Source organism: Corvus moneduloides, chromosome 2 (assembly GCF_009650955.1).
Source record: "Corvus moneduloides isolate bCorMon1 chromosome 2, bCorMon1.pri, whole genome shotgun sequence".
Taxonomy (NCBI): Eukaryota; Metazoa; Chordata; class Aves; order Passeriformes; family Corvidae; genus Corvus; species Corvus moneduloides.
In genome coordinates, this window is record NC_045477.1 from 35,292,788 (window position 1) to 35,318,176 (window position 25,389).

Sequence of the window (25,389 nt, forward strand, 5' to 3'; positions counted from 1 at the left end):
GCCAGGGAACAAGCAGGGATCCAGGAATGGAATTTGATTGTGAGGCTTCTGCTGTGTTGCCCTCACATAATTGTGGTAGCACGTCTGCAGGAGGATGACCAAAGACTGCAGCTTTGGCTTAAGGAGTGATGGTTCGAGATGCTCGTAATAACCACTCATATGGGACTGCATCCCTTTGAAGGAAGGCAAGCTAGGCAAGGTGCAAAAGTTAATTTAACACCAACTGCAGAAAAGAGAGAAAAAAAGCCCTAATTAGGCATTCCTAGCATAGCCAGTCACTGTCCAGAAAGTGCAACAATAGTCACCACTACAAGACAGTTTAGTTCATGCTGTGAAGCTTAATTTGCCCTATTGCACTGACAGGTGATGACAGTGTTTCTCCAGCCTAAAGCTAACAGGGAACAGAAATTGTCTGTCCACTGCAAGATGTTCTTTTTTAGTGGGAGAATAAAAAGCAACAAGCACAGAAACAAGTTGTCTTCTCTCTTCCTGCCCCTTTACACTGAACCGCCCTCTGATGTGGCTTGACTTCAACCATGTTCTGTCTCAGTCCTCCAGGTAGTTGTTTTTTATTATTTTCCCATCTTGTCCATGACTAAGTTGAGAAGAATTCAAGTCCCTCTGAATTATCCTACAGTCACTTGGACTTAAGGTTTTGTGCACAAAAGAATTTTATCTCCTTGCTTGTGTGCATGCAGCACCGTGCTTTGCACTTGAAGTCGAACAAGGTGAAAAGTAACTCATCCTGGAGAAAAGTCTGTTCTGAGACCAGCTCCTTGATCAGGCTAAAGAACCTTCCCAAATCTTTTATCCTATTAATTGATATGTCAAGAGCTAGTGCATCACTTATTCACTTCGGAGTGAGTCTCACAATACATTTATCCCAAGATGATGGAAAACTATCACAACAGTTTTATCACAAGTGAAAGCTAAGATGGGTTTATGTGACATTCTTGAAGCTTCAGTGCCTTGTGCAAGTCAACAGGAAAATACTGCTATTTCACAAAATGCCACTGCAGCCAGATTGGTTTGGGCATCACTGATCTTGTGTGAATTAGCACAAATTAATTTTCACATTAACCTGCTTAAGCCATGAACATTGCACTAGGTACTAGGGGATTCGGTTAATTACAATAATAGCACTTTTGTGCTAATTACAGGGATGCACCAAAAAGGTTTCTGTAGCAATACTAACCCGTTTTATAGCATGTAGGCCATGGGCAGTAATGAGCTTCATCTGTCCCAATTCATACACAGTAATCTTCTTTAAGGTCTCATTTCTGACACTTACAGACTTTTTCAAAAGGTTTACCTTTTCAAAACCATCCCTGCTTGCCTGTTTAGATGCATTCCTCTTTTTCATTACTTTTTGTAATTTTACTGTAGTGTTATTCTTTAAATATTTCAGTGCACTGCATTGTTTTCTTGTATTCATTGTGAATTAGAATGAACAGTCTTAAAAAGCACCAAAAGAACTTAAGATGAGACATTAGGGAAAAATGCAGCTGCAGAAAGGAGAGTGAACCATGAGAATAGACTGTTTGGGGTGGTTGAAATGTCTCCATCTCTGAGGATCTTTAATAACAAATTAGCAAACATCTGTGAAAAGATCTAATTGTGAGTTAGGGCCCCCAAAGGCTTTCTGCTCACTCACTGGCAACCTCTTCATCTCCTATTACTTCTGAAAAATCAGGCTTATGCTCCAGTTGCAAGTTTCTGATGCCTGGCACCCATGTAAGAGAGTCCTGTTTGTCCTTGGAAAATGCTAGGCAGTGCAATTCGATACCGCCCTTTAGCATTGCAGTCTAAGCTAAATCATCTCCATTTGCTTCAGAAGGTGCAGTCAATTGTCCCAACACAGACCACATTTAGGAACTTGATCACAAATCCCAGACCATAATACACTCCCAGACGATCTCCCCTGATTCTCTCATTTGATCTGAGTACATCTCTTTCTTGGATGACTGTGTATAGGAAACTTAAATCATTCATCATTGTCAAAAAAATTTCTGAAGTGTTTATTGGTTTTGATCAGTCCTGTTCAAACTGTCTCTGAAATCTGTATGGATGTGACATTTGTTAGCGCTAAAAGCTGTTTAATCATAAACATCGTAAGCATCATCTTGGATCATCTTGATCCACTGCTTTTCCCTACCTGGATCACCCTGAGCAGTTACAAGTAGTGAAGCAGAAAATCAGAGAGCTGTGGAGAAACCAGCCTGAGACAGACAGACAGATAGATAGATAAATAGACAGATAGATAGATTAAACTGACTTTCTGTAGGGAAACCACTGATAAACCAGTAACACCCACCTCATAAGGATAACAAAGTATTCACTTACTCCAGAGAACAAACAACTGGTCCTTGGGAAAAGCTGTAGAGGTTGCTATTCTTATTCTGGGTTGCTCGTCAGAATCATGAAAGAATATTAGAAGCCTGGATATCAGGTGGGAAGTTTTCAGCACTTTCATATTCTATTGATCTATAAGCCTTGTCTGCAACATGGCTCACCAGCACAGCAGGGAGACAGCAGAGATCTGCTTCCTGTAGGACTGACTCTGATATTTTCCTTGTTAACTAAGATTGTATTGTTTATTTAGCAAAATGGAAATTGGTGGGTGAAGTTGTGTTTTCTCTCTAAATCTGTCATGAGAATCAATATACAACAGAAAAGAGCAATTTACACAGAGGAACAGTGCTGGGGTAAAAGCCAATAAGTCAGCTTCAACCGTGTTCAGCTAGAAGAATTAGTCTACCTATTTGAGAATTGGGTGCTATGAGTGGCCTTCCAACAGCTGAGAAATGCCAAAATGGAACTTATTGTAGGAAAGTATTTGAACAGTTTGCGCACTGTATTTTAGGGTTTGTTTTTCTGTAAAAGCAGGACTTGGATTTGATTAAGGAGACCTTTTCTAGCTAAGTCTTTCATGCCGTAAGGGTGGGTTTTGGTGGTTCTGTGAATGATGAGGTCAGTGATATCAGCAGTAATTTCAAGGCATTTATGGTATTACAGTTCTTTTCCAGACATTATTTCAATTTTACATGATCTGATGCTCAAGTTAAACAACATTTCTGAGGATCCAGGCCATAGTTATGTTCCCCATTTCTAATTAGTGGACAAATGCACAACATACTGCAGAGAGCTCAAAATATTCCCTATAATAAGCGAAGAGGCATGCAGAAAGCATGACTTATCCTGAGGTAATATATGTATTTGTCTTGTTTAAATTCATTCAAGCTTGTAATGTGCTGAACCATTCCCTATTACCTGTTTGTATTAGAAATGGTAATCCCCCTTTAATCAGGAAGCTCTAGCAAACTAACACAATTCTGCAGCTGCTCTCAATATTGCCTCTTAGAAAAGATCATTACATAAGTGGGAATGTTTTAATCCATTTTCTTCTTTTCTTTTTTGTTCAGGATATTTGGGATTGTTTTAAGGGGTTTTTTTAAGTTGTAAAAATGGATAGTTTTGTTTCTGGTCTTTGCTGAATTCTTCTTTTTAATTCGAGTGTCCCAGACAACCTTAGGAGATGGCTAAAGATATCCTTGACTGGAAGAGCAGCACAGCTGAGTGTAGGAAAGTGGCAGTTATGGGGGGAGGTAGTTTTTACCTGGCAGATTTTGAAATCAAGGAGTGAATCATTTATTAATGGTATTTCCAGTGTTAGGAAATTGTATTAATCATAATAGCAAAACAGTTCAGCCTGAGGAAGTATATCCATGTTTATTTTCATATCAGTTTTGCCAAGATTCTGTTTCTGTTACTGATGGTCCTTCTGATCTCTACTTTTGGTAGTCTGTAAGGCTGTTCTCTTCTGTGAATGGTTACCTCTGGGTACTATTGGTATTCTTGCTACTGTTTAATTTTCTGCTTTGGCTTACAATGATTCTAAATTATTTGTGGGTTGTGGTTTTGTTGGGTTTTTTTGCTGTAGGCTATAACTTTCATGCTGGTTTATGGAATTAATAAAATCACATTAGCTTCCACATCACACTATTTTCAGTAAGAAACTTTTTATTCCCCCAAGTCTCTTTTAGGAACCCCTTTTTTATCTCTTCCCACTCTGAGTATTAGAATTCCATTGAGTATAAGTACAAAACTGGCATATGATGTGCTGTGAAAGTTTTTGTGGAAGTTTTCACAGAAATTCACTTGGGAATTTTGAGCCCTGATTAAGCAATGTCTTTTTTTTTTTCATTTTTGTCTGAAAATCAGGTGGGTCAGACTGATCTACATTGCCAGTTTTATTTCAAAAAGATCCTCATATAATTCCTAGGTGGGTCCTGATCCTCCTTAGTCGCATTAAGTTGCTGTTGTTTCTGGAGATGATGAAGTAGGATTGTACCCTTTTTTCTTTTCCCAGCACAGTGTAGTAGAAGGTGGCATCTTCTTCATACAATACTGGGGCAGATGCCATCTGCCCTAGTGTGCTCCCAGCTCTGTATCCATATACTTGTGTCAGAGTGCTTTCCATTCTGGATCAGTCAGACTCAGCCAGGTTAGTGTAAATAGAGAACACAGACTAAGCTCGTTCATTCTCATTGAGAGGGATTTGGAAACACTCACATGTACCATGTAGCTGACAGGTGGGACACTCAGGAGGAAATTTATAAACAGCTGAAGGCAGGTAGGAATCATTTGCCATCATTTACAATCTGGAAAAGAGGAATACCTACCCGATGTAGTTACAGGGTTAGCTGAGAATACCAAACTGCCTTCCCAGTATTGCCAGGCCTGGGAAACTCTAGAAGTGGTCAGCTCTGTGTTGTTTCTTCATGCCCAACTCATGTCTTAAGCAAGCTAAGCCAGCATCTTCATTAAGATATCAGTGAAATGTGCTCAGCTCCCAAGAAATAGAACTACGCTTGGTAAAAAGCAGAAGCAAGAAAAAAACAACGAAGCAAAAATAAGTAACACATGCCCCAGGGCAATGATTTTGGATGGGGAATCATGGAAATTGAATAAATTTCTGAAAATATGGTCTTCCACCACTAGCCTGAAGCATCAAAATAACTAAATGAATTAGCTTAGCTATTAATAGAAAGTAGGTTTTGTTCCTTTGCAATGTCTCACATAAATGTTTGTTGAAGAAAGAGGATTCCGAGGCAGGGAAGTGCTTTTGTGTTTTTTTTTTTTTTCACCTTGACAGAGTCATTTTGTGCCTAAAACACCAGAGATTTCTTGAAATGTGTCTGCGCTGTACAAAACAGTAATTCCTACAGAGCTATCAAGGTTAATGAGTCACAAGCTGCTCTTCTGAGTGAGCATGGCTGTGCAAGTTGGATGCCAGGGCTGAAGAGATGTGTCCAACTTTTCCAAGATCTCACACTGTGCTGCCAAGGCAGACCATGTGTAGGGGTATGGCTGCTTCAGATCTGAAACTCTGCTCTTTATTCGCCTTGCCCCTTCTAGGACATGTGTGCACACAACAAGTGTACATACATGTGTACACACAACATGTACACACAACATGTTATCCAAAATGTTAGCTTGGTCTGGGCCTCAGGGAATTAGAGTGCCACAAACACTCCTGTTTAGTTCAGGGTGCATCAGGCAAAATAAGAGGGAGGTTATTTTTTGAGAATGCAGTAAAATTCAGTGCAGGATAAAACTCCTCAAAGTCTTGTGAGGGGTTATTTTCAAAAGCTGTTGAATTGCTTGGAGTTTTCTTCAGTGGTTGGAAGAAGTTGAAGAAATTTCCATCTGAGAAGGTCCAAGCTGACACTTCCTGAACCAAGGGTAGGCTTTAAGAGAGCAGGTAGAATAACACCTCAGTAGGATACATAGTTCTTTTGCTCAGTAATAGCCTGATTTGTTTTAGTACATCTCTTTCATTAGGAGGAAGAGACTCTTTGAATCTAAAACTTCTAGAGACTACTTTGGCTTGGAATTATATTCCCTGTGTCTAGAAGCAGAACATGTTATTAGTCTCCTGAATGTATCATGGACAGAAGATATATTTTCAGGGGTCTTTTCACAACTAACACAAAATGAGGACTGTATCTAATGGTGTAACACATGGAGAAAGCATTATACTCAGTAATAAAGCAAAAGAAAATAAATTTAGTGTTGATATTAAGGCAAGCAATCCAGCTGCAGAACAAATACGTAGGGTGAACTTCTAATTAGAATACAGGCTGAAATGTACATAGCTGTATATTGGTAAAGGGAGACAACCAACCAATATGAAAGAATAAAGACATTAATAGCCCTACTGTGCTGAAGTTTTAAAGTGCAGAGCAATCAGTAAAATCAGTAAATATGCCTGTGTCATTATTTCTGAAAGGTTCCTGAAAAGGGGTATGGAAAATATTTCAATAAAAACAGGTAGATATATTCAAAGTAATAAAACCTAATAAAATGTGAATGTGTCTTTGCTTCCCTAGTATTGAAATCTGTGTTTTTAATTTCCTTTGAATGAGCTCAAGGGAGCTGTATGACTGATAAGAAATAGCAGTATCACTTGTTCTGTTATTCAGTGCATCATGAAGGGAGCAAGGCTTTTTGAGCAGCACTTTCTCCAGTCAGTAAGGCCCACTGCAGCGTCAAAAATGTGTGCAGGTTTTTGCTGTTGAGTCATGAATTTAGCTGATAGTAAATTTAACTGATCTTTTGGATTTATTAAAAGCATAGCGTTTGCCATAAGATATAAAATCCCAAGCCGGCTTTGTACAGAGCTGTGTCCCTGGCAGTGGCAAACATCAGACACGGCAGAGGAAGAGAAAGGAGCCACAGGTACGATGAACTGTACCTAACCACTGCATGTTTGTTTGTTTCTTACAAAATTACCACAGATTACCACAAGATTTGTCACCATCATTAACCTGCTGTGTAAATGCTTGCAACATCAGACAGCTATAGAATTGAACCCCATATCATCTGAAAAGGGTACTTTCAGCAAAAAAAATTGACTCAAACGTTAAAAAAAATTTCTAAAGAGAAGACATAAAATACTAGTATTATCAGTTCATGTCTTTTTGTACACTTGTTCACTTTCCATGTGTATTAGAGTAGTTTCAAAGGCTTCCAGGGTTGTGCGATGCTGGGCCCTTGGCAGGCATAGCCAAAGACACAGTGTTAATGTGGCAGCCTTATCTCTGCATAGCTGTCATAGGATGATGAGACTGACTCGTTCTGGCTCACACAGCTTCACACTGTAAATCTGTGGAAAAGAAGAACTAGACCCAGTACTCGGAAGTCTTGATGCTGGTCTTCTCACCTTCCTCTCACCTCCAAGTACAAAAACAGTGGTGACGGGGCAACACTGTGGGCGGGAATGGAAGAACACTCACTCTAGGAAAAAGTGTGTTATTATTTTAAATCTTAAAGCCAAGACACTTGCTAAGAGGAGGCAAAGGAAAAAATATTTAAATAAATAGCATAAATAATAGTATGATGATAATAGTCTTATGCACATCACTGTCTCAGATGTCCAAGGCAATAAGTTCATGACTCAACATGGAAGCATACAATTTGTGTTCCCATAAACAGAACAGAAGAAAATCTGAGAAGGTTTAAGCTGGCCTGGATCCACTGAAATTATGCTCAATTGATATTGACAGAGAAGCTGATCTGGCTCCTTTATTATAGTTTCTAGAGCTATTAGCGCACTTTCTTTGAGGTGATAAAGTTCTCTTATTAATGCCTTCCTCGTTTATTTGTGTTTTGGGGTTTGGGTTTTTTTTAAGATGTGTAGTCTGTTAAAATTGAGCAGTTCCAGTGTTACTTTCCAGCTTGAGTTTCTACTTTTTGGTAAATCTGTTATTGTCTAGAAGCAAACAGTGATTATCCTGACTTATGCAGAAAAGCAAAGCTGCTGCTGGCTGACAGAAAGAATTGCTGTCTCTCTAAAGGGGCCAGCACTAAAAGCATTCAAGTGATAAAGACATGGACTGGGTTGCTGAAATAGTATTTTCACTGTTGTATCGTATGTCAGCATTTCAGTTTCTTAACTGTGCTTTACTTATAGGATCAGGGCTTTTTTTGTTATCATGTTCTCTAAATTCAATCAATACTACAACTTTTGTTATAAACATAAAAGTGAAAAATAACAGTGGTGTAGCTTTGTAAAATTCTGCAGTTTTTTCTCATACAAAAGCTGCAGAATATTTATTCATTTAACATAGATATTCTTTATTTCTATGACCAAAAATTAGCATCAAACTGTCAGATATAATATCTCCATCTTTGGTATTTTTGTATTCAGAAATTATTTGATTTTGAGGTTTACTTTCTTGTTTTCATTTTTGAGCTCTCAAAAGCATCTAAGACTTCCAGCAGCTTTCGTGTATTCGCAAGTGTTTTTTGTATTCTCAGCCTTTTAGTCCATTTCTGAACTCATTTTGAAAACTTTTAAACTAAAATTTCAATATACTGCTTATATTAATAGAAGAAGTCCTTGCTCCATGTATGTGAAAGGTCGTCGCAACAAAACTCATCCCAAACTGTCCTTATTGTCTTTGCATCCATCACAGATCTCACAAACTCATGATATTTGGAGAGACTCATGATTCATGGAGACACTTAAGTGTTAAGTAATCAGACTCACAGAAGTTCTCCTGCCAAGTCTGACCATGGACACCCAAAGAGAGTCAGTAGAAAGCTCAAAAGGGAGGGGTGTCTGTGTGTTAAAACAATTCCTTCCCGTCATGTAGGTGCCCACTTGCACAGTGGGTGGATGAGTTTGCAGAATTTTAGGTATCTAAATCACTTCAGCAGTAAAACCTTTGGTATCTGCATCCCCTGGGATACCTAAGTGGATTAGGCAAGATTTTGTAGATCAGAGTTTTTTGATCTTGGCCAGCTAAACATGAAGTGTATCAGTCTTTGGATATGAGGTTTTAGATGTTTTTTTTAAACAGGGCTGTCCATTTACCTTGCTTTGGTTTCTCAGTATGTGAGCAAAGGAGAAGTTTCCAGGTGTTTGAAGTTTACTCCCAAAGATCTATCCAGTCCTTTCAACGTGTCCAAGTGCTTTGGAAAGGAAAGGATTGCTTCAATATTTGAAGGTTAGAATATGTATGAGTCCCAGGTACAGCACTTGGCAAGGTGTTGGAATGAGGTAGAAGGAAAATCACCAGCTCCATTTATTCCATTGATTCAGTCTAGGGAATGTATGAAGCAGACAAACAGTAGTTCTTCAAACTGGTGTCTTTATTTGATAAATATGCTGGTTTGGCCTTGGTTGGCTTGGGGGCACTTCACATTGTAGCCATTCAAGCTGACTCTCCTCTCTCTCCTCACTGACTGGAGAGCTGAGTGGAGCCAACAGACTCTTGGCACAATGAGGATTTGCCTGTGGCAGCATTGCCCTGAAAGATGGTCTTGCTCTCCCTGTAGCTGGGCCACTTCTCACAGCAGCAATCTCCTCTCCCACATCCAGTGCCACCTGTCCAGGGGCAATGAGTGCTATCTGTGTCTTTGGGACAGCCAAATTCAGGTCTGCCTACACTGCCCTGAGCCCTGGTCCAGCTCTAAACTGGTGTATGAACAAGCACTTCCCTCCACCCCATTTGCCCTGTTTCTTACAGCAACAGTCCCAGAGCCACAGGCCAGCACAAACCGCTGGATCATCCGTTCTGACCCCAGAAATAATACAGGTTACAGTTTGCTCCCCCATTTGCCCTTTTAGCCTAATGTGTAGCTTTATCAGATTCTTAAGCTACCAGAGTTGTTAAATGGTTACTAAATCAGGCAACAGGTAGGATCTTTGCAGATGGACTGTAATAAGTCAAATTTGGGAAGTTTTGCTAATGAAGCATTCCAGTAGCAACATGTTCTGTGTTCTTCCCTTTCTCCAAAGAGCATGAAATTAGTGAATCAGCTTTAACTGTATTTTTTGTCAGTATGTCACAACCTCAGTGTCCTTTTAATTGAGTAGGAGCCTTGAAAGTGTGTTATTTAGTTTGAGTAGGAGCCTTGAAAGTGTGTTATTTAGATTCAGTGCTGAATTTGAAGGAAGCATGAAGTGCTTTTCTGGACTTTAGCACTGTCCCTATTCACACCTAACAAATGCAAAACTATTAGGAAACAGCTCCCGTCGAATGATCCAACGTACAAAGAAGTGTTAAGGAAAAAGGACACTTTCCCAGTAGGCAGAACTACCACAGCAGTTCTGATGGCAGAGCATCACTCTTTATTTTTCTGTTCACATTTCAAATGCAGCTGTCACTGTAGCATCTAGGAATCAGTAGAAGAACTAGGAGGACTGAGATTAAAGATACTGATCTGAGCTGAGTTAAATACTGCCTGCATTGATGGACGTGCAATTTTTGGTCCCGGCATTTGCCAGGAGAAAGGGACAAGTGTACATTTCAGTATTTTTTACACAAAAATGTGAAGGTACAGTAGGAAAATACAGTCCCATAAATTTGGTTTTTTTCAAATTATCTATGAGTTTAAATCTAGAGGAAAAAACCGTCTCAAGAAACAAAGTAACAGAATATCATTAGTACTTCAGTAATTTTTTATGTCAAGCAGGGAGGAGGACCTTGAACCTTGAGCTTACATCACACACTTATTAGAAAATTTTTAATATGTCTTGTGGTTTCAAGAGATCTCCCAGAAAGAGAGAGATTCTTGAATTCAGAATAAGTTTACAGTCAGTTAAAAATGGTCAAATTACAAGTGTGCTCTAAAGTCAGAACACAAGCAATAATATCATCATCTGACCAAACTGTAGTCATTTGAGTATCTGATGTTCAAGTTGCAAATAGCTGGATGCTGTGCTAGAGAAAATCAGAGTTTCAGTCCTCTCTTCTCACTCTCCAGATTGGTGTCTAAATCTGGGAGTTACTCCCACACCTTACATACAGAGTCAGCCTGGGATGTGGTTGCTTATTAAAGGGAAAGTTGCTCTGCTGTAGATCATTCATATCTTTGGCATTGCCCAGATGTAAAACGTTAAAGAAGATGAATTACACCGTATGTTTACTGTCTTCTTAAGTGTATCCACCATAACTGAAAGAGAGCTAGTAACAACCCTTACAGTTGTAATATTCTATCTGTTTGTGTAGGCCTGATGTTGTATGAGGAAGAGAAACGCAAGATCTGGTCCTTAAGATCACCTTTCCTATTTGCCAAGAAGAAATGTTAGATTCGTTGTAATGAAATATAAGCTAAACAAAGCTTTGCTCAGAAGATGATTATTTACTAAATAAATTCTAAAGCAGGGGATTAGAACAAATATGACTCACATAGAGCAAGCTTAAATCCTGCACTGAGGTAAACCCTGCACAACTCAACTCCACTTAAAAAAACCCACCAGTTTGTAGGAGCCTTAGATCCACTGAGAATTTGTGCTTTTAAATCTCTAAGTTTAAATATGCACTCTGGGTGAAAGAAATGAGCAAGAAACAAGCTGTAGAATAAATCTAAAATACAGTCTGCATGTAGGAGTTTCTCTTCTCCTGACATACAGAATTTCAGTTGCAGTCAGTGAAGTCATAGGTATGTGGGAAGACTGAAGAGTCATACCACAGCAGTGGTTCCCAACTGACGAGCAAAGTAGCCACTGTCACTTAACAGACTGAGTAGGTAATGCCAAGGAGGCTCAGTGGAAAGGGAGGCAAAATGTGTCAAGAGAGAAGGAGGGGAAAAGCCCAAACACAAAACCCCAAATCAAACCACTCTGCTAAGCCAGCTTGAAGGTGGCTAGTGTCTGTGCAAAATGGGAGATCTTGTAAAGGTCAGGTGTTATTACCCAATGAAAATGTAGAGTGCACTGAATAAAATGAATTAGTTGTTGCAAAGCATCTAGACGTTCTGGGAAGTGAGCCAGTAGGAACAGAAAATGATCAAACAAAAATAATGCTGAGTTCTTCTAGGAGAAAATGCGAATGTTGCTGTCTTACAGCATTTTCATGTAGCTCAAACAGCAACAAACAAGATGCAGACCAATGGGTTATAAATGCTCTGTAAAGATTTATTTGCTTAAGCTGGGACACGGTGTGATCTGGTGGGATGTACCTCCATCCTTTAAGGGAGGAAACCTTGTGTGCTGGTTCCACTTCTGCTTTAGCATTGCTGTGGGGAAAGGGACCCTTCTTTTGAAGGCATCAGTGAAATAAAACATTGAGGTGCAGGGAACATCATCTTCTCTTTGCTGGCATCAGTCTGCAACATCTTACTCTTTTAAGTGTCACTGACTCACTGAAATGTATTTTGCACACCCCCTCAGCTTAGTCTTATAGCTCACATCAGTAGATTCCCCGGGTTTAGGTTGAATTATGGCTCTCTGTGCTGCCGGAGGTTCTCAGTTTCAAGGAATTAGAGCTTGTCTCCAAAATCTCAACCTCTCTTCTTGCAAACCAAACTTGTGGGTCACACAATGAACAAGGGGAACATGGCAGCTGGAGGGACAATTGACAAGGCTGTGTTTCTGTCAGAGAGGAGTCTCACCAAATGCTTATGCCGTGTTGCTGGGCAGCAGGTCATAACATTTTGCAGAGCTACCAGTAGAACTGTGGAGGTGAACAGGGTGGGGGGGTAGTTCTGTGCCGCTGTTATGCAGGTGAGGTTTGGAGTTTCTGGGATCACCCACCCTAAGACCAAGATACGGTTCCACCTATTTAAAATGAACAGAGCCCAAGCCTCAGTGGGCAGAGTAAATAAGGTGGCTGATTGCTCATACAGTGAATTGCCAGCTGCTTTGGGGATAATTGGACTTGGAAATATCTCCTTAATTTTGACAGGATTTTACAGTAATTGCTTGACTCATTAGTAACTTTAGTGCACCGTCCCACTGACCCTAACAAGGAATTGGAAGGAGGAACGATACAGTGCAAAACTGCTTTCAACATCCTTCCCACAGACTGAGAGATACTTGTTAACACGCTTTAAACCTCCTTTCCTTTCCTGAAGCTGCAGGACCGTGGGTGTAGATATCTGATTCCTCACCTAGTTGGTGTTGAAATATTCAGGTACCACAATAAAAAGGGCATATATTTACCTAAGATAATACATTAACGCAAGGTTCTATGAGACCTCAATTTTCAAGACATGCCTTACACTCATTAATTTAATGTTAATTTGCATTTAGCAGCCCTAATGATTATATAGGTCAAGAAAACTAAAATATCTTTGTTCTCTGGGGTTTTCTTATCTCCTTAGAGTACGCTCGATTTGAGGCAAAAATCCATGACCTGCGTGAGCAGATGATGAATCACAGCATGAGTTCTGGGTCTGGCTCCCTGAGGACTAATCAGAAGAGGTCACTGTATGTCAGGTAAGCAGGAAGAGTCTTCTCCTGGGAATATGTCACCAGCTACTCTGTCTATGCCTGATGTGTGTTGTTGGTTTGGCAACGTAGGAAAGAAGTCTGAGGAACTGCCTTGAAACAAACTGAGAAATGCATCCATCTTACAAGCACAGCATCATTAATGACAAAATGGATAAAAGTCCTATTTGCCCTATTTGACCATTTAGAGTAATTTGCAAAGACCATTATACTTTTATAGTGATTTGGGTTTATGAGATTTCTTAGCTCTGTCAGTATCTGAGATGGATATTGTGGAGTATTTCCTTCCGTGTGAGGTCTTGCCCAGACATGGAATGAGTGTTCTCAGAAAGAGCACCTTTTTGCCAAAACGTTTTTCTTGCAAAACACAAACTCTTATAGCTATTCTAAATGCATGGCAATCTGCTGCTATCCCCTTGTGTATGTTTACCCTTCTAGCAGTCTATGCTGCAAAGAGTTTGCCATCTACCTAGCAAGATCAAATGTGCAGATGAGATGGCAAACAAGCTGCTGTCCACAGCGTAAATGAGGTAGTGAATAACAAAGGAATTACCTTTGTAATTTACTGTGAGCAGTGGCTGTAGTTTCACTTTGACTCTACGAGTCTCTTGCTGGACTGGGTGTTGCCCAATTGCCCCAGCAAAATTCTCGCTGTCACTCACCCCTTTTGGGACTCATGGAGACTATGGGACTCTGTCAAGTATTTTAATAATCTTAGTAATTATGCTTCTCTAGGCTTTCATTTTCACTCTCCCCTTTGTCCCCTCCATCCTCCCCATGCTCAGCATATAATTTGAAATTCCTGACAATCACGAAGTAGAGGGAAGCAATTTGTCAGCCTCTAGGCAGTGATAATTATTCACAGGGGAGCTAATTCAGGTGATAACATTGCAGAGATCCAATTAAGGCTAAATTCTACATTTTGTCATTATGCTCTCAGTGTGAAGGAGTAAGGTAGCAGAGAAGGAAGGGAAAACTAAAAGCATGAAGGGTCTTATTCTAATGGGCAACAACCACATGAAGCACTAATTGGTACTGCTGTCAGAAGGAGCAATGACTGAAGGGATATGGATCACTCTTACCAGTGATGTTGCTGTTGGGCAAGGTCAGATTAGAAGTGTTGAAGTTTTCAATGCATCTCTAGCCTTCTCTGACCTGAAGTAAGTTTTTTTCCAGACCAAACAGAGTGACTTTTTTGTCAAGAGCTTTAGTCAGCTCCCTGAATTTGCATTTTGTGAAAAGCCACAACTGTGTGTGTAAGGATGGATAGATCCAAGCTTTCTTTCTCAAGGTAAGCTAGGAACCCAAAATGTGGGGAGTAATGGTGCGAGAAGTCCAAGCCAGCAACTGCAGGTTAATTGAGATGTACACATAAAGGGCTAACGCTGGGTCCTGAACACCTTACTGCAGTTTGAACTGCAACAAAGCTTGATCCCCCCAGTGCGAGCACTGACCTGGTACGCTCTGCTGAGAGCTGCAGCTTATTAACCTGCACTCTGAGCAAAGCTGAGATGTCTGTGCTGCATCTGGACGAGCCTAGCTCTTCTGTACAGTATTTCTCTGTGTGCACTGATGAGCCTGGTTTTCTGCTAGTTCATGAATTCTGGCTGTGGTCTGTCTCACTGAGCTGCTATGCCCTGGTGCTTCACTGCGGGAGCCTTTGATGTCTTAGCTGCTTATCTAAATGGCACTTCCCAAACCACAAATGCAAAACCTGTTCTTTTATTCCAGAATCATTGTAACAAATGCCCCAAACCTCTGAAGCAGAAAACCACAAAAGCCTCAGTCACTTTTGTTAGCATTTACTTTTTTCACTCAAAACCACACAATTGGCTGTGTCCATGTCTGAGCAGCCTGATTGAGAGGCTCTATATCCTACATATTGCCATAACGTGTTTGTAGTACAGTAGCACCTGCAGCCTTATGGCCTGTCGCTGTTGGTTCAGTTCATATACACTAATTACAAAGGTAGCTTATGTTTATGTTAGGCACTAAGGAAAAATAAATGTGGGCTCAAAAATGTACTTGTTTTCAGAGATGAAAATTTTCTCTTTATGGATACTCTTTACTGGCAGGGCCCATGTGAAAAGCTAGGATCTAGCATTTGGTTTCTATTTTTACAACTCAGGACATTTCTGTTTCAATGGATTATTTTAGTCAGCATGTGCAAGAGAGCTAGAGGCAAATGACCATATGTTGTTGTAAATCTCTAGCTGTAATGCCAAGTTTATGATTCAAGTTTGCTGTTTTCCTTTCTTTGGGATGTAGTGATTTTGCTGTCCTTCACTGAGTACGGCAAGCATGATTATTTTTTAAGCAGAAAGCTGAATTGAAGCAAATCACTATATTCTAGGCAACACCAGGAAATAAATTAAGATCCAGATAGGTTGTAATAATTGAAAATAAGTGTCATTACCTGCTCATAGAAAAGCCAGCAAAAGAGGGTGAGAAAAAATAAAGCTAGAGATATGCCAGTGTATGTGGGGTTCATTTGATACAAGGTTTTCTTTACCTTACAGTCCGTGATTTCCCCATCCAGCCCCTACTAAAAAAGCATAGCATTGAGAGATGTGAAATAAGCTATATTAAATTAAGTGAGGCAAAATGTAATATGTGGTTAAAGGGTTGAATGTAGGACTAGAAATAGGTGGCTCAAAGCAGTTAAAAGTCTCACTTCAGGAGTGTACAACACAGGAAAGAGATCGAGAATTATTTGTTCAGAGAAACTGTGTAGCTCTTTGGCATGAGATCCTTTATCTCTGCATACTCTGGTGTTTCAGTTTTGTATTATTTTTTCTTTCTTTATCCTAGTCTGTCTCTCTGACACCTCCTGGAATATTTCCCACAAATTTCCTGATTTTTTTTTTTTCGGTACTATCTGGTCCTTTTGTATCACAGATCGTGTATCTCTTTTTCAGATGTCATCAGAGAGTCCACAATATTAAAGGCAAAGTATGAGACTCTGGGGGAGGATGGAGCAGTAGGAAATGCTTTTAATCCTTTTAGGAGCCTACAAATTCTTTGTCACTAAATCTGAGGAAAAGAAATACAAAAAGAAATGCAGAAAGTGAGAGGATAGGAAATGTAGAAAATGTTATTATTCATGCTTTATTTGGTGGTGAAAGTGAATGAATTTAAATTGAATTCACTAACTGCAATGGTAGGCTAAAAAAATCTGCTGTTATCATTTTTAAGTCATTGGAATTCAGTCATCAGCTCATGATCAACAAGGAGAGTAAACAAACCCATCACCATCTAGATGTTGTGCTATATACATGCATAGCAGGGTCTTAAGCAAATTCGTGTCTTCCTTTTTGTCTTTTCAGCTCAAGATTTTAAAATCTGCTCTTGTAAGATATATATATTTGCTTGTCTTGAAATAAATGCACACTTTACTTTGTCCTTCTTGGTCCATATCAATGGTCAAATTTTTTAGGCTACATATGGTTACTGTTGCTACTCTTAGGAAGTGCCAGATCATGTTATTTAACTCACAGGCTATGGAACATGACAGGCTTTTGAAGAGTTAAGCATCAGAGAAGTACAGTCCTTTAAAACATTTGTTGAATTGGAACAGCCACTGAAACTTTAACTTCCAAGCTTTGAAGGAAACTGAGAGCTTGAGTGGCTTTCCTGTTGTTTTACTAGATTATTCCTGAGCTTAAAATACTTGTGTTAGATTGCTGAGGAGAAGAGTAGCCACTTCAGTAATTGCCACAATACATGCAAAGAAAAGGTCTTCAGGAATTATCTGGCATCCAAAACTGCTGTCTTAGAGTCTGGTTTTGGTTTACAGATGAAAATTAGTGAGATACACTTAGACTAAACAGTCACTGCACCATTTAAGCTTTATTCAAACCAGACAACTTCTGAAACAATGTTTGTGTTTAAAAAATCCAGCTGTCTAAAGCCACAACCAGGCGCTGTGGAGGTTTATCACTGTGCAGAAATAATTCAAAAGCTTCACACCCCCCAGCCCTTTCACCGCCACTTCTCTGTTTAAAATCTGTTCAGTGCTGTCAGTGACCAGACATAATTTCACCTCCTCAGGGCTCCTTGTTGCCATCTATGAAGGGACTGGTTGATCGTACTGAAATGCAGCTATTTCGGCTTCAGCACTACTTTCAAATATATCAGTACAAAATGGATGGTACAGCTGGCTGTAAGTGTGGGGATGGAAATCAGGGCTGGGGCAGGACTGCAGTGTCAGAAGTGGTTCTGAAGCTGCTTCTCCACTGTGCAGGGAAGAGCACTACAGTGGGAAGGGCTCTTCCCAATAAGTTGAAGAAGCTTACGATCAACCTTTTTATTTCCAGTCCATGTTGCACTATTTATAAAAAATGTGCACGATGCAAAGGGGTGTCCCTTAGTCCACTACATTTTTGTCTTCTTCTGACTGGAATTAGTGCTAAGCATTTCATAGCTGTGATAAATATGGGCCTTACAAACACACAGTATTATGTGATAAAAATGTGTGTGTTCTGGTTCATTTTTTATTGAGCCATGAGGAAGAATCTGGAGATTTGCCATCACAACTTAGCATCAGCAAAGGGAAGTCAAAGCTGAGGTACTTTGGGTGGTTTACTCTCATTCCTAGCACAATGGATTCTCCAGTAGGTATTAAACAGCTTTATACAAATTTCCTGAACTTAGGAATTAGCATGTTGCCATATCATAGATTCATAGATGGTTTGGGTTAGAAGAGACCTTAAACATCACCTGGTTTCAAACACCTGCCATGGGCAGGGACATCTTCTGCTAGAGAGACTTTGATTTTCAACAGATCACAGAAATTCTCAGTTTTGAATTTTTCAGAGCTACAATTGAAATTCAGTAGAGGCAGTTTGTGAAGATTGAATCTGATATCCAGGGCTGGTTTTATGCAATGTCTGTTACAAATACCATTCAGTCTTCCCATCTTCTCTGAGGCAGTGAACCTCCACAGGTTAGTGAACATCAGGTCAAGGCTCTGTGGGCAGAATTCTCTTGGGAATCTGCACAGCCAGTTGCAATGCAGTCTGAAATCCACCTGAGAAATGCAATTCGTGGAGACATCATGGTAGTGAAACCTGAACACAGACTGGGTGATGGATAGCTCTAGTATGTAGGTCTGGAAGGAGAAATGCCATGAAGAGGTAATTGCGCCGGGGTTTCCAGAAGGAGGTACTGAGGAAACCAGAGAGAGCTATGAAAGTCATGATTAAATACTCATTACCAGGAGAGAGAATATTTTTTTGAGAGATGTATATGTGCGTGTGTATATATTATATATATATAAAGAAAATCCAAATAGATACATTAGTGTTAATTACATGCTATATCTACATACACATTGCAAAAATCTTCACTTAAGCGAGTTGCCTAGTATCTCTCTTGAGTCAATGGAGTGCACTTGGCACTTTCAGAGTACAATTCATGTCATCCAGAAGTAGACATCTAAAATTGCACAGGCGAATCATGCCCTAAAAATGTCTCTTTCTCACAGTTGAGTGGAAGGAGCCTCAGGTGATTAGCTGAGATGTAAACATCAATATTAGAGACACTTCAAGTTATGTGACCTGAATCCCACGCACACTGACAATCTTTCTGCTTTGCTCTCTCTCACACACACACACACGAGTGTTCATATGCTTATCTAGGAGCTGTAACATCAGGCTTCTGACTGTTTCTGTGCATTCTTCTGTGACATAGATTAGAAACACCAACAGTCTTGTTTAATTGGGCTGGTTTTTTGCTCGTATTCTTATTCCCCAGAATTCCTTCTGAATTCATTTGTCACTTTAGTTAGCGCTACTGAGGATCCACAGACACTCAGTACACGGTCATCAAGCTGGATGAGTTTAAGACTCCAGCATCTGGGAGCATCCGAACTGTAGTTTCTTTCAGGTTTTGCAGCACTGTAGGCCAGTACAGATTTCTGGAGAGCAAATGTAAGTGAGCTTGGCACCTAGACATTATTTTTTGTGTTTGTTTTAATGAGGAAATAGCTACAGCTTACATAGCCATGCGTGTACTTTAATGGCATGATAGAACTATTAGAATTCCCTTTACTGAACAGTAAGTGGAGGAGAATGGAATTTTAGTACAGTTTTTTCACTTACCTCAGATTCCTGGGCAATTGAATGGTCCAAATTGTAGCACAGAATGGAAACATGCGTTCAGAAAATGTATCATAAATGGCATAATGCAGACATGTTTGGAAATGGCCAGATAGGTACACACACAAAAACTCAATTTGTGAAAGGGCTTATTGGACTTGAAATTCCTTTTCAGACTGGAAATGTTGGAATGTCACTCATTTCACATGTCCTGGTTAAGTGAGAGTTTCTGAATATTCAATTACTGCTTTTTAACGGTTCTTTCTCTGAAAATAAGTATCTTTTCCAGATCCTCCTGGCACAAATATTCTCCCTGGCTTCAGTGAGAGCTGCTCAGATTCAGAACCAAGGAAATAGTGTAAATCTTTATTTTTCAAAGCAAGGAGGGTCACTCTGTGTGCTTTAGAAACCTTTTCCCTGGGGGGACATTCAAGACCTGAACTGCATCACTGAGTAACTGTTCACTCAGGTCTTCATTAATTATCAGAAACACTGAGGAACTGAGGAGGATGAGGGATTTGCTGGAATACAAGAACCACCTAATACAATGGGAAATATGTAGTTGTTATTTATTGCATTGAATTTCATGTTTAGAGAAAAAGCATCTGGCTTACAGGACATGTGATTATCTGTAAAGTGAAAAAAGAAGATGAAACCAACTCTTGTCTTTGGCAAAGCAAATCTAATATTTTCTTGCAAAATACATCCTGTTTATATGCTTAGAGGCATTTGCAAAAATTACCGTGCTCATCATTCTGCTGCTAATAACAGAGCAAATGAGAAATTAAAAATTTCAACTGAAAATTGAAGAACAGAGGATATCTGGAGAGAAACTGTTTTGTTGGGCTTTTTTTTAAGGTGGCCTCTTGGTGTCGGTGGGAACTGTGAGCACTTCACAGTTCTTTGTATTATGCCTGTGAAATTTTCACAGGTCCTTAACTGAGGTGTCCTAAGACTCACAATGCTTATGCCACTCTCAGCTGAAAGATGCATGTGAGAATTATTAATCGTGGACTACTCACAATTCAAAGGCCTTCAGGTTTATAGTTTGATGGCAGTCTGGTGCTAAAAAAATCCACCCTAAAATGTGATGCTGTAAATACAACAAAATATGTCTCACCAATACCCTAGGACTGTGAAAATCGATATATTTAATATACAGTCAGTTGAAACTATTAGCCACCTCACAAGCAATTACACTTTTTGCTAACAGTCACTGCAATTCTTATTCATCTGATACTTTTTTGCAGTGTTGATACTAATGAACAGTTAAGGAAAAAATGATGTTTGTTTGCAATTCTTCGTAATGTTTCACAGACAAAGACAAAGCAGTTAATGGAGAGTGAAAACTGAACATGTAAACACATCAGTCAAGCAGTCTCATCTCTGTGTCTGACACCAGCTCTCTCCTTCACATCTTCATGTTTATCATATCTACTGCTCTTAGGTACCGGGTGTGTAATGAGTTCAGCCAATCCCTCCCAGAGACGGGGTGCAATGCATTGTTAGCTGCAGCATGAACCAACAGCTCAGCAAGCCTTTTATGAATGGGTGTTTCTCCAGCTGTGTCAAAAAGGGGCAAAAAGCAGATGTATTTCTATGTGGTTGTGGCTTTGCAAATCATTGACTAGTTTGTGTTCAAGATTATGAGCTATTGCACACTGTACTGAGCACTTGGAAGGACGGAGCCCCCTGTGAATCAACCACAGCCTGCAGGAATCGGAGATAACACATTCTGCCTGAAGTTCAGAATAGAAAACAGAATACAAAGCAGCTCCTTTTCAAGGCCATTCTTGCCTAAGTTATCTTATCTTTATATTTTCAGTAAAACTTCTGCGTATTTTAAAAAACTGGCTCAGACCTGGAATCGTGTTCTCAGTGCTGACTTATTAGTGCCTGGTGTGAAGCAGCTTTTCTATTAGCAACTTCAGTAGGCATAAATAGTACATACTTGTGGCCATTTTTCGTATTGTTCTGTTTCATAAGTTATTAAAATAATGTCTCAGAACAGGTAATGTGCTTGACGTGATGTCTGCTCTGCAGAAGCAGCACACCTTTTTCTTTCCTTAAGTGATGCCTTAATATCTTTTCATTGCACACATATTGTGCTTTTCCATTCCCTAGAGGGACTGCCTGCTTTCTGCTTCAGAGACTAGAAAGTGTTAGCTTTCTATTATCAGCTAGGATAATATCCAAACCAGAAGATGATGAGGATGAAGATCCTGGCCTTATGTGGGAGTAGGATTTGTTTGAAATTTTTATAACCCAAGATAGACACAGTTTCAGCCTCATTTCTAAGCAGAAATCTGAACATGATCCATCGGTGCAGGGTGGGGACAGGAGAGTGAAGATAAACTGTCTGTGGCTTAAAATGGCTGAAAGTGAGTCAGCAAAACATGCATTTAAGCGGTGTGTGTTCTCTGTGAAATAGCAGTCTGATCCAACAAGTAGTTGCTTATGATGTTTCCATGTCAACAGCTATAATAGGACACCATCAGTTTATGCTGCTCTCAACTGGAAAAGTACAAGCCAGTAGCTTAGAGCGTGAACATAGAGAGGAGAGCCTATTGAAATAAAAGCTTGTGTGAGTACAGTCAAAGTTGGAAACCTAAATATGTGCACTGGCACACAGCACAGTGGCTAATGTGAGAGAAAGAAGGTGCTTGGCCCTATTGAAGAGTTTTCTACCTGAAATCTTATACAGAGAAGTCATAAAGCCACTGTAGAACAGGCTCTCCAAATCGGCTGTGTTGAAACAAAGCTGAGAAAAGTGTGAAACAGGACATAACACTGCTGAAAAAAGTAGTGGGAATCTGCATACAAAATTGCTTTCAATAAAGACAAATGAGGAGCATCTTTGGTCTCACTGCAAGGAAGTCCATCTATGGAGAGGGAGCCCAGCCGAGTTAAGTGATGAAGCTAAGTGGGACCAGTAGTTTTTTCTGACCCTTTTACTTCTCATTAGAAATAGAAATTACTGTAATAATGCTGTGGTGGGCCTGGGAGGATCTGGGGAATTGCCTACCTGAATTTGGGATCATAAGGAGTTCCTCAGGAACTCCATTTGGTCATTCACTGCCACCCCATTCTTGTAACAGGAAAAAAAGTACTAATCAGGTCCTCCCAGGCTTCACTGACATCCTGTTGAGTAAACCCGGCTTTAGATGCAGCTGCTTTACTATTTCTGCTGTGAGTGGTGCTTGTGTGGCACTGGTTGATACGTAAAGGTGGTGTCCAAGGTGACCCAGCTCAGCGTGCCAGCCCCAGCAGGTCTTGCACTACTTGCCCCATCTCTGTCCCTCTTGTATACCAGTGTTGACAAGTTGGATTTGATCCTCTCTGAATGTGCCTCATATTCAGTAAAAAATTAATTGAGATTAACACATCTCTGTGTGTGTTATATATATGTGTGTGTGTACATCTGCATTCTGCCGTGTCTCTGACTTCATCTCTTGTGAAGATTCTGATTATGTGTGGCTCATTCTTCTCTTCAAACTTCCTGCACTAATTGCTTTATCTACTAATGTAGCAAATAAGACTATCAGAGTTATCTGGTGAAGAGTTTACCAGATGTTCCTCACCAAATAGGAATTATAATAATTAAACATTCACCCACTTTCCACAGATTCTCTTTCTTATGCTTTTTAATTTACCTCGAAGGTAACCACATTCCTTCACCCAATATATTGGGCTGCCACAATCATCAACACACCTGCTTAGCACAGCATAATATCTACTCCTGTACAAAGCCCTGCCCACAGAGAAGGCAATAACACGTTGCTATTTCTGCTCCTACATCTTCCTGCAAGTTGTTTAAAAGGGTCCTGGCATAGTGGGCAGCAGCTGAAAGCTTTGGGAAAAAATTAGGGCAGAAAAAGTTACTTAACAATATAGAAGGCTTTGCGGTTTTTATAAACTCATATTTCTAACCACTTAGATTTTAGTTATGTCAGGTTGGAATAGTTTTTACCTTAGTGTGCTACTAATGATACCTGTCCTTCCCATTTCCAGAAAGTATCAATATTTATTGCACTCTGGGAGATGGAAAGATCTGTAACCTTTTTCTTTTAAAAAACACTATCTCTGCAGACAGGCTTTTTCCCCTTGATGTCCTTGAAACGTTTTAGAGTCCAGGTAGAGGCTGCAGATATCCACTGTAGTAATTACTCCTTTCAGCAGAGACTGTAAGACAATTTGGAGAGAAAAGGATCATAGGTTACCAAGATGAAAGCACAGCCTAATGGCCATCAAGCAGTATTTTGCCACTTTCTTGCAGATGGTTCAAGATTCAAAGCTGTATTTCAGTCCTTTCCACTGTTCCCATCTGTACCCAGCCAGTACGACTTTGTCTGTCATGTTCCATTTTCCTGAGAACACTTCAGGAGCTACTCTTGTAAAAGAAGTAGAGCTTAGGTTTGAAAAATGTCTATGGTTTCTTCATGTATTTATGGACAAGGAAACAGGTTTCTTTGTGAACCTATCTTGAAAATAGATTGAGACTAGACAGTATCAAAATCATTTTCAGAAGCACTGCAGGAAACAAGGTAGAAGCAGTGTTTCTAACAGGGTTTGCAGATTCCAAATGCAATTGCCCTTTCAGTATAAGCATTGAAAGTTATTTTTCCTTTCCTACACTGGCTGGCAGAGCACTGCCACGTCCATGGAGAGCTGTTGTGACAAGAATGATCTGCTGCAGGGAGAAGCTGTGGATGAAATGTCCCGAGAGATACCCTGGAAAGTAGATTTGATCTCGGAGTCACTGTGCCCAGTGTTTCATCGAGACATGACATTACAGACACATTTTTATGACATCCACTTGTTCCTAATTTAATAGCAAATTTATCACATTATATTGTTTAGGGCACTGGTGTCTGGTCCTGATTTCATACCTGGTCTTCTTTACAGAAAAAAGGATGAGCTGCAGGAACATTGTCAAGGTCAGAGCTAAGTTCCTAAAGCATCTTCTGGAGTTATGAGTTACAGCATGACTTCAGTGCATGGCACTTCTTCAGATCTGATTTACACAGGTTTCATTCTGCTTCAGTTAACCCTACCTGTACTGCAATTAAGGTCTTTACTCAGTCTTTACTCTGGTTTCAAGCCAGAATCATGAGATGTTCCAGGAGTAAAAATAAGAATTCCTCTTTCATCGTTGATATTTACATGTGGATTCATCTTGAAAGTCTTGTGAACTTTAGCAGATCTTTCACCAAAACTGAACTGGACGTAAATTTTCTTGATAAGTCTTTGACAATCTCTTCATCTACTTATACTTTAATAATTAATTAGAACATCAGTAAGAACAAAATATGAATTAATAGATATGGACCATGAGATACTTCATATCAATTTCTGTGTTGGGCTTACTGTCTGGCCAAATCTAGTGGTTACTGCTAGAAGATGATGGCTCAATTTGCAGTCCACAGCTCACCGCATCTCCTGCTGCAGGTCCAATAACTACAGATTATTAACTCCCATGAAAAACAGATATGACACCTGGCAGCGAGGTGAGTTTCACTGGTTTAGTGGTAAATAACTATTCTTTCCTGTAGATTTGATCTCATTCATCAAATGCCTAATAATTTCTTTCAATATTTGAATCATATGCTGTCTTTCTGCACAGGCCAAGAAGTATGACCTTTTATTGTAGCTACTGTGTTAGTAAAGTCATCTTTTTTTAATTGATGTTTTCAGGATTGTAGTTTACTTTAATTTGTATTATTGCTCGATGTTAAAATTCAGAATATGTTTAAACAATATATGATTAGAAATACAGGGTTTTCTTTTAAGTGTCCTCAGTGATCAATTTATCTGCCTTTGTCTGTCTGCTGCACCACCAGCAGATAGTCATTCATTTAGAAATACATACATTTAGGTTTCCTTCAAGAATATCAAAACAATTTTAAAATTTGGATAAAATTCAACAGATAATTTTGCCTTTAATGAGGATTGCAACAGCTTTGGCTGTAAGAAGTCTGGAGAAAAAGATTGTAAAATAAGTAATCAACAGACAGGATGTTTTTCTTACTGAAAATATGAAAGAATAGG

General features: G+C 39.6%; 1 protein-coding gene across 31 annotated transcripts in view; it reads left to right on the top strand.

Moving 5' to 3' along the window:
• DLG2 (discs large MAGUK scaffold protein 2) overlaps nucleotides 1-25,389 on the top strand; it is a 1,001,432-nt gene that overhangs the window by 899,525 nt on the left and 76,518 nt on the right. For 30 of the 31 annotated variants that reach the window (XM_032099063.1, XM_032099062.1, XM_032099064.1 and 27 more), the window contains one exon: nucleotides 13,117-13,231. In XM_032099063.1, the coding sequence (XP_031954954.1) occupies nucleotides 13,117-13,231 (115 nt within the window). Of the gene's footprint in view, nucleotides 1-550; nucleotides 559-13,116; nucleotides 13,232-25,389 lie in introns of those variants that run through there. The other variant, XM_032099093.1, reaches the window with a different exon arrangement.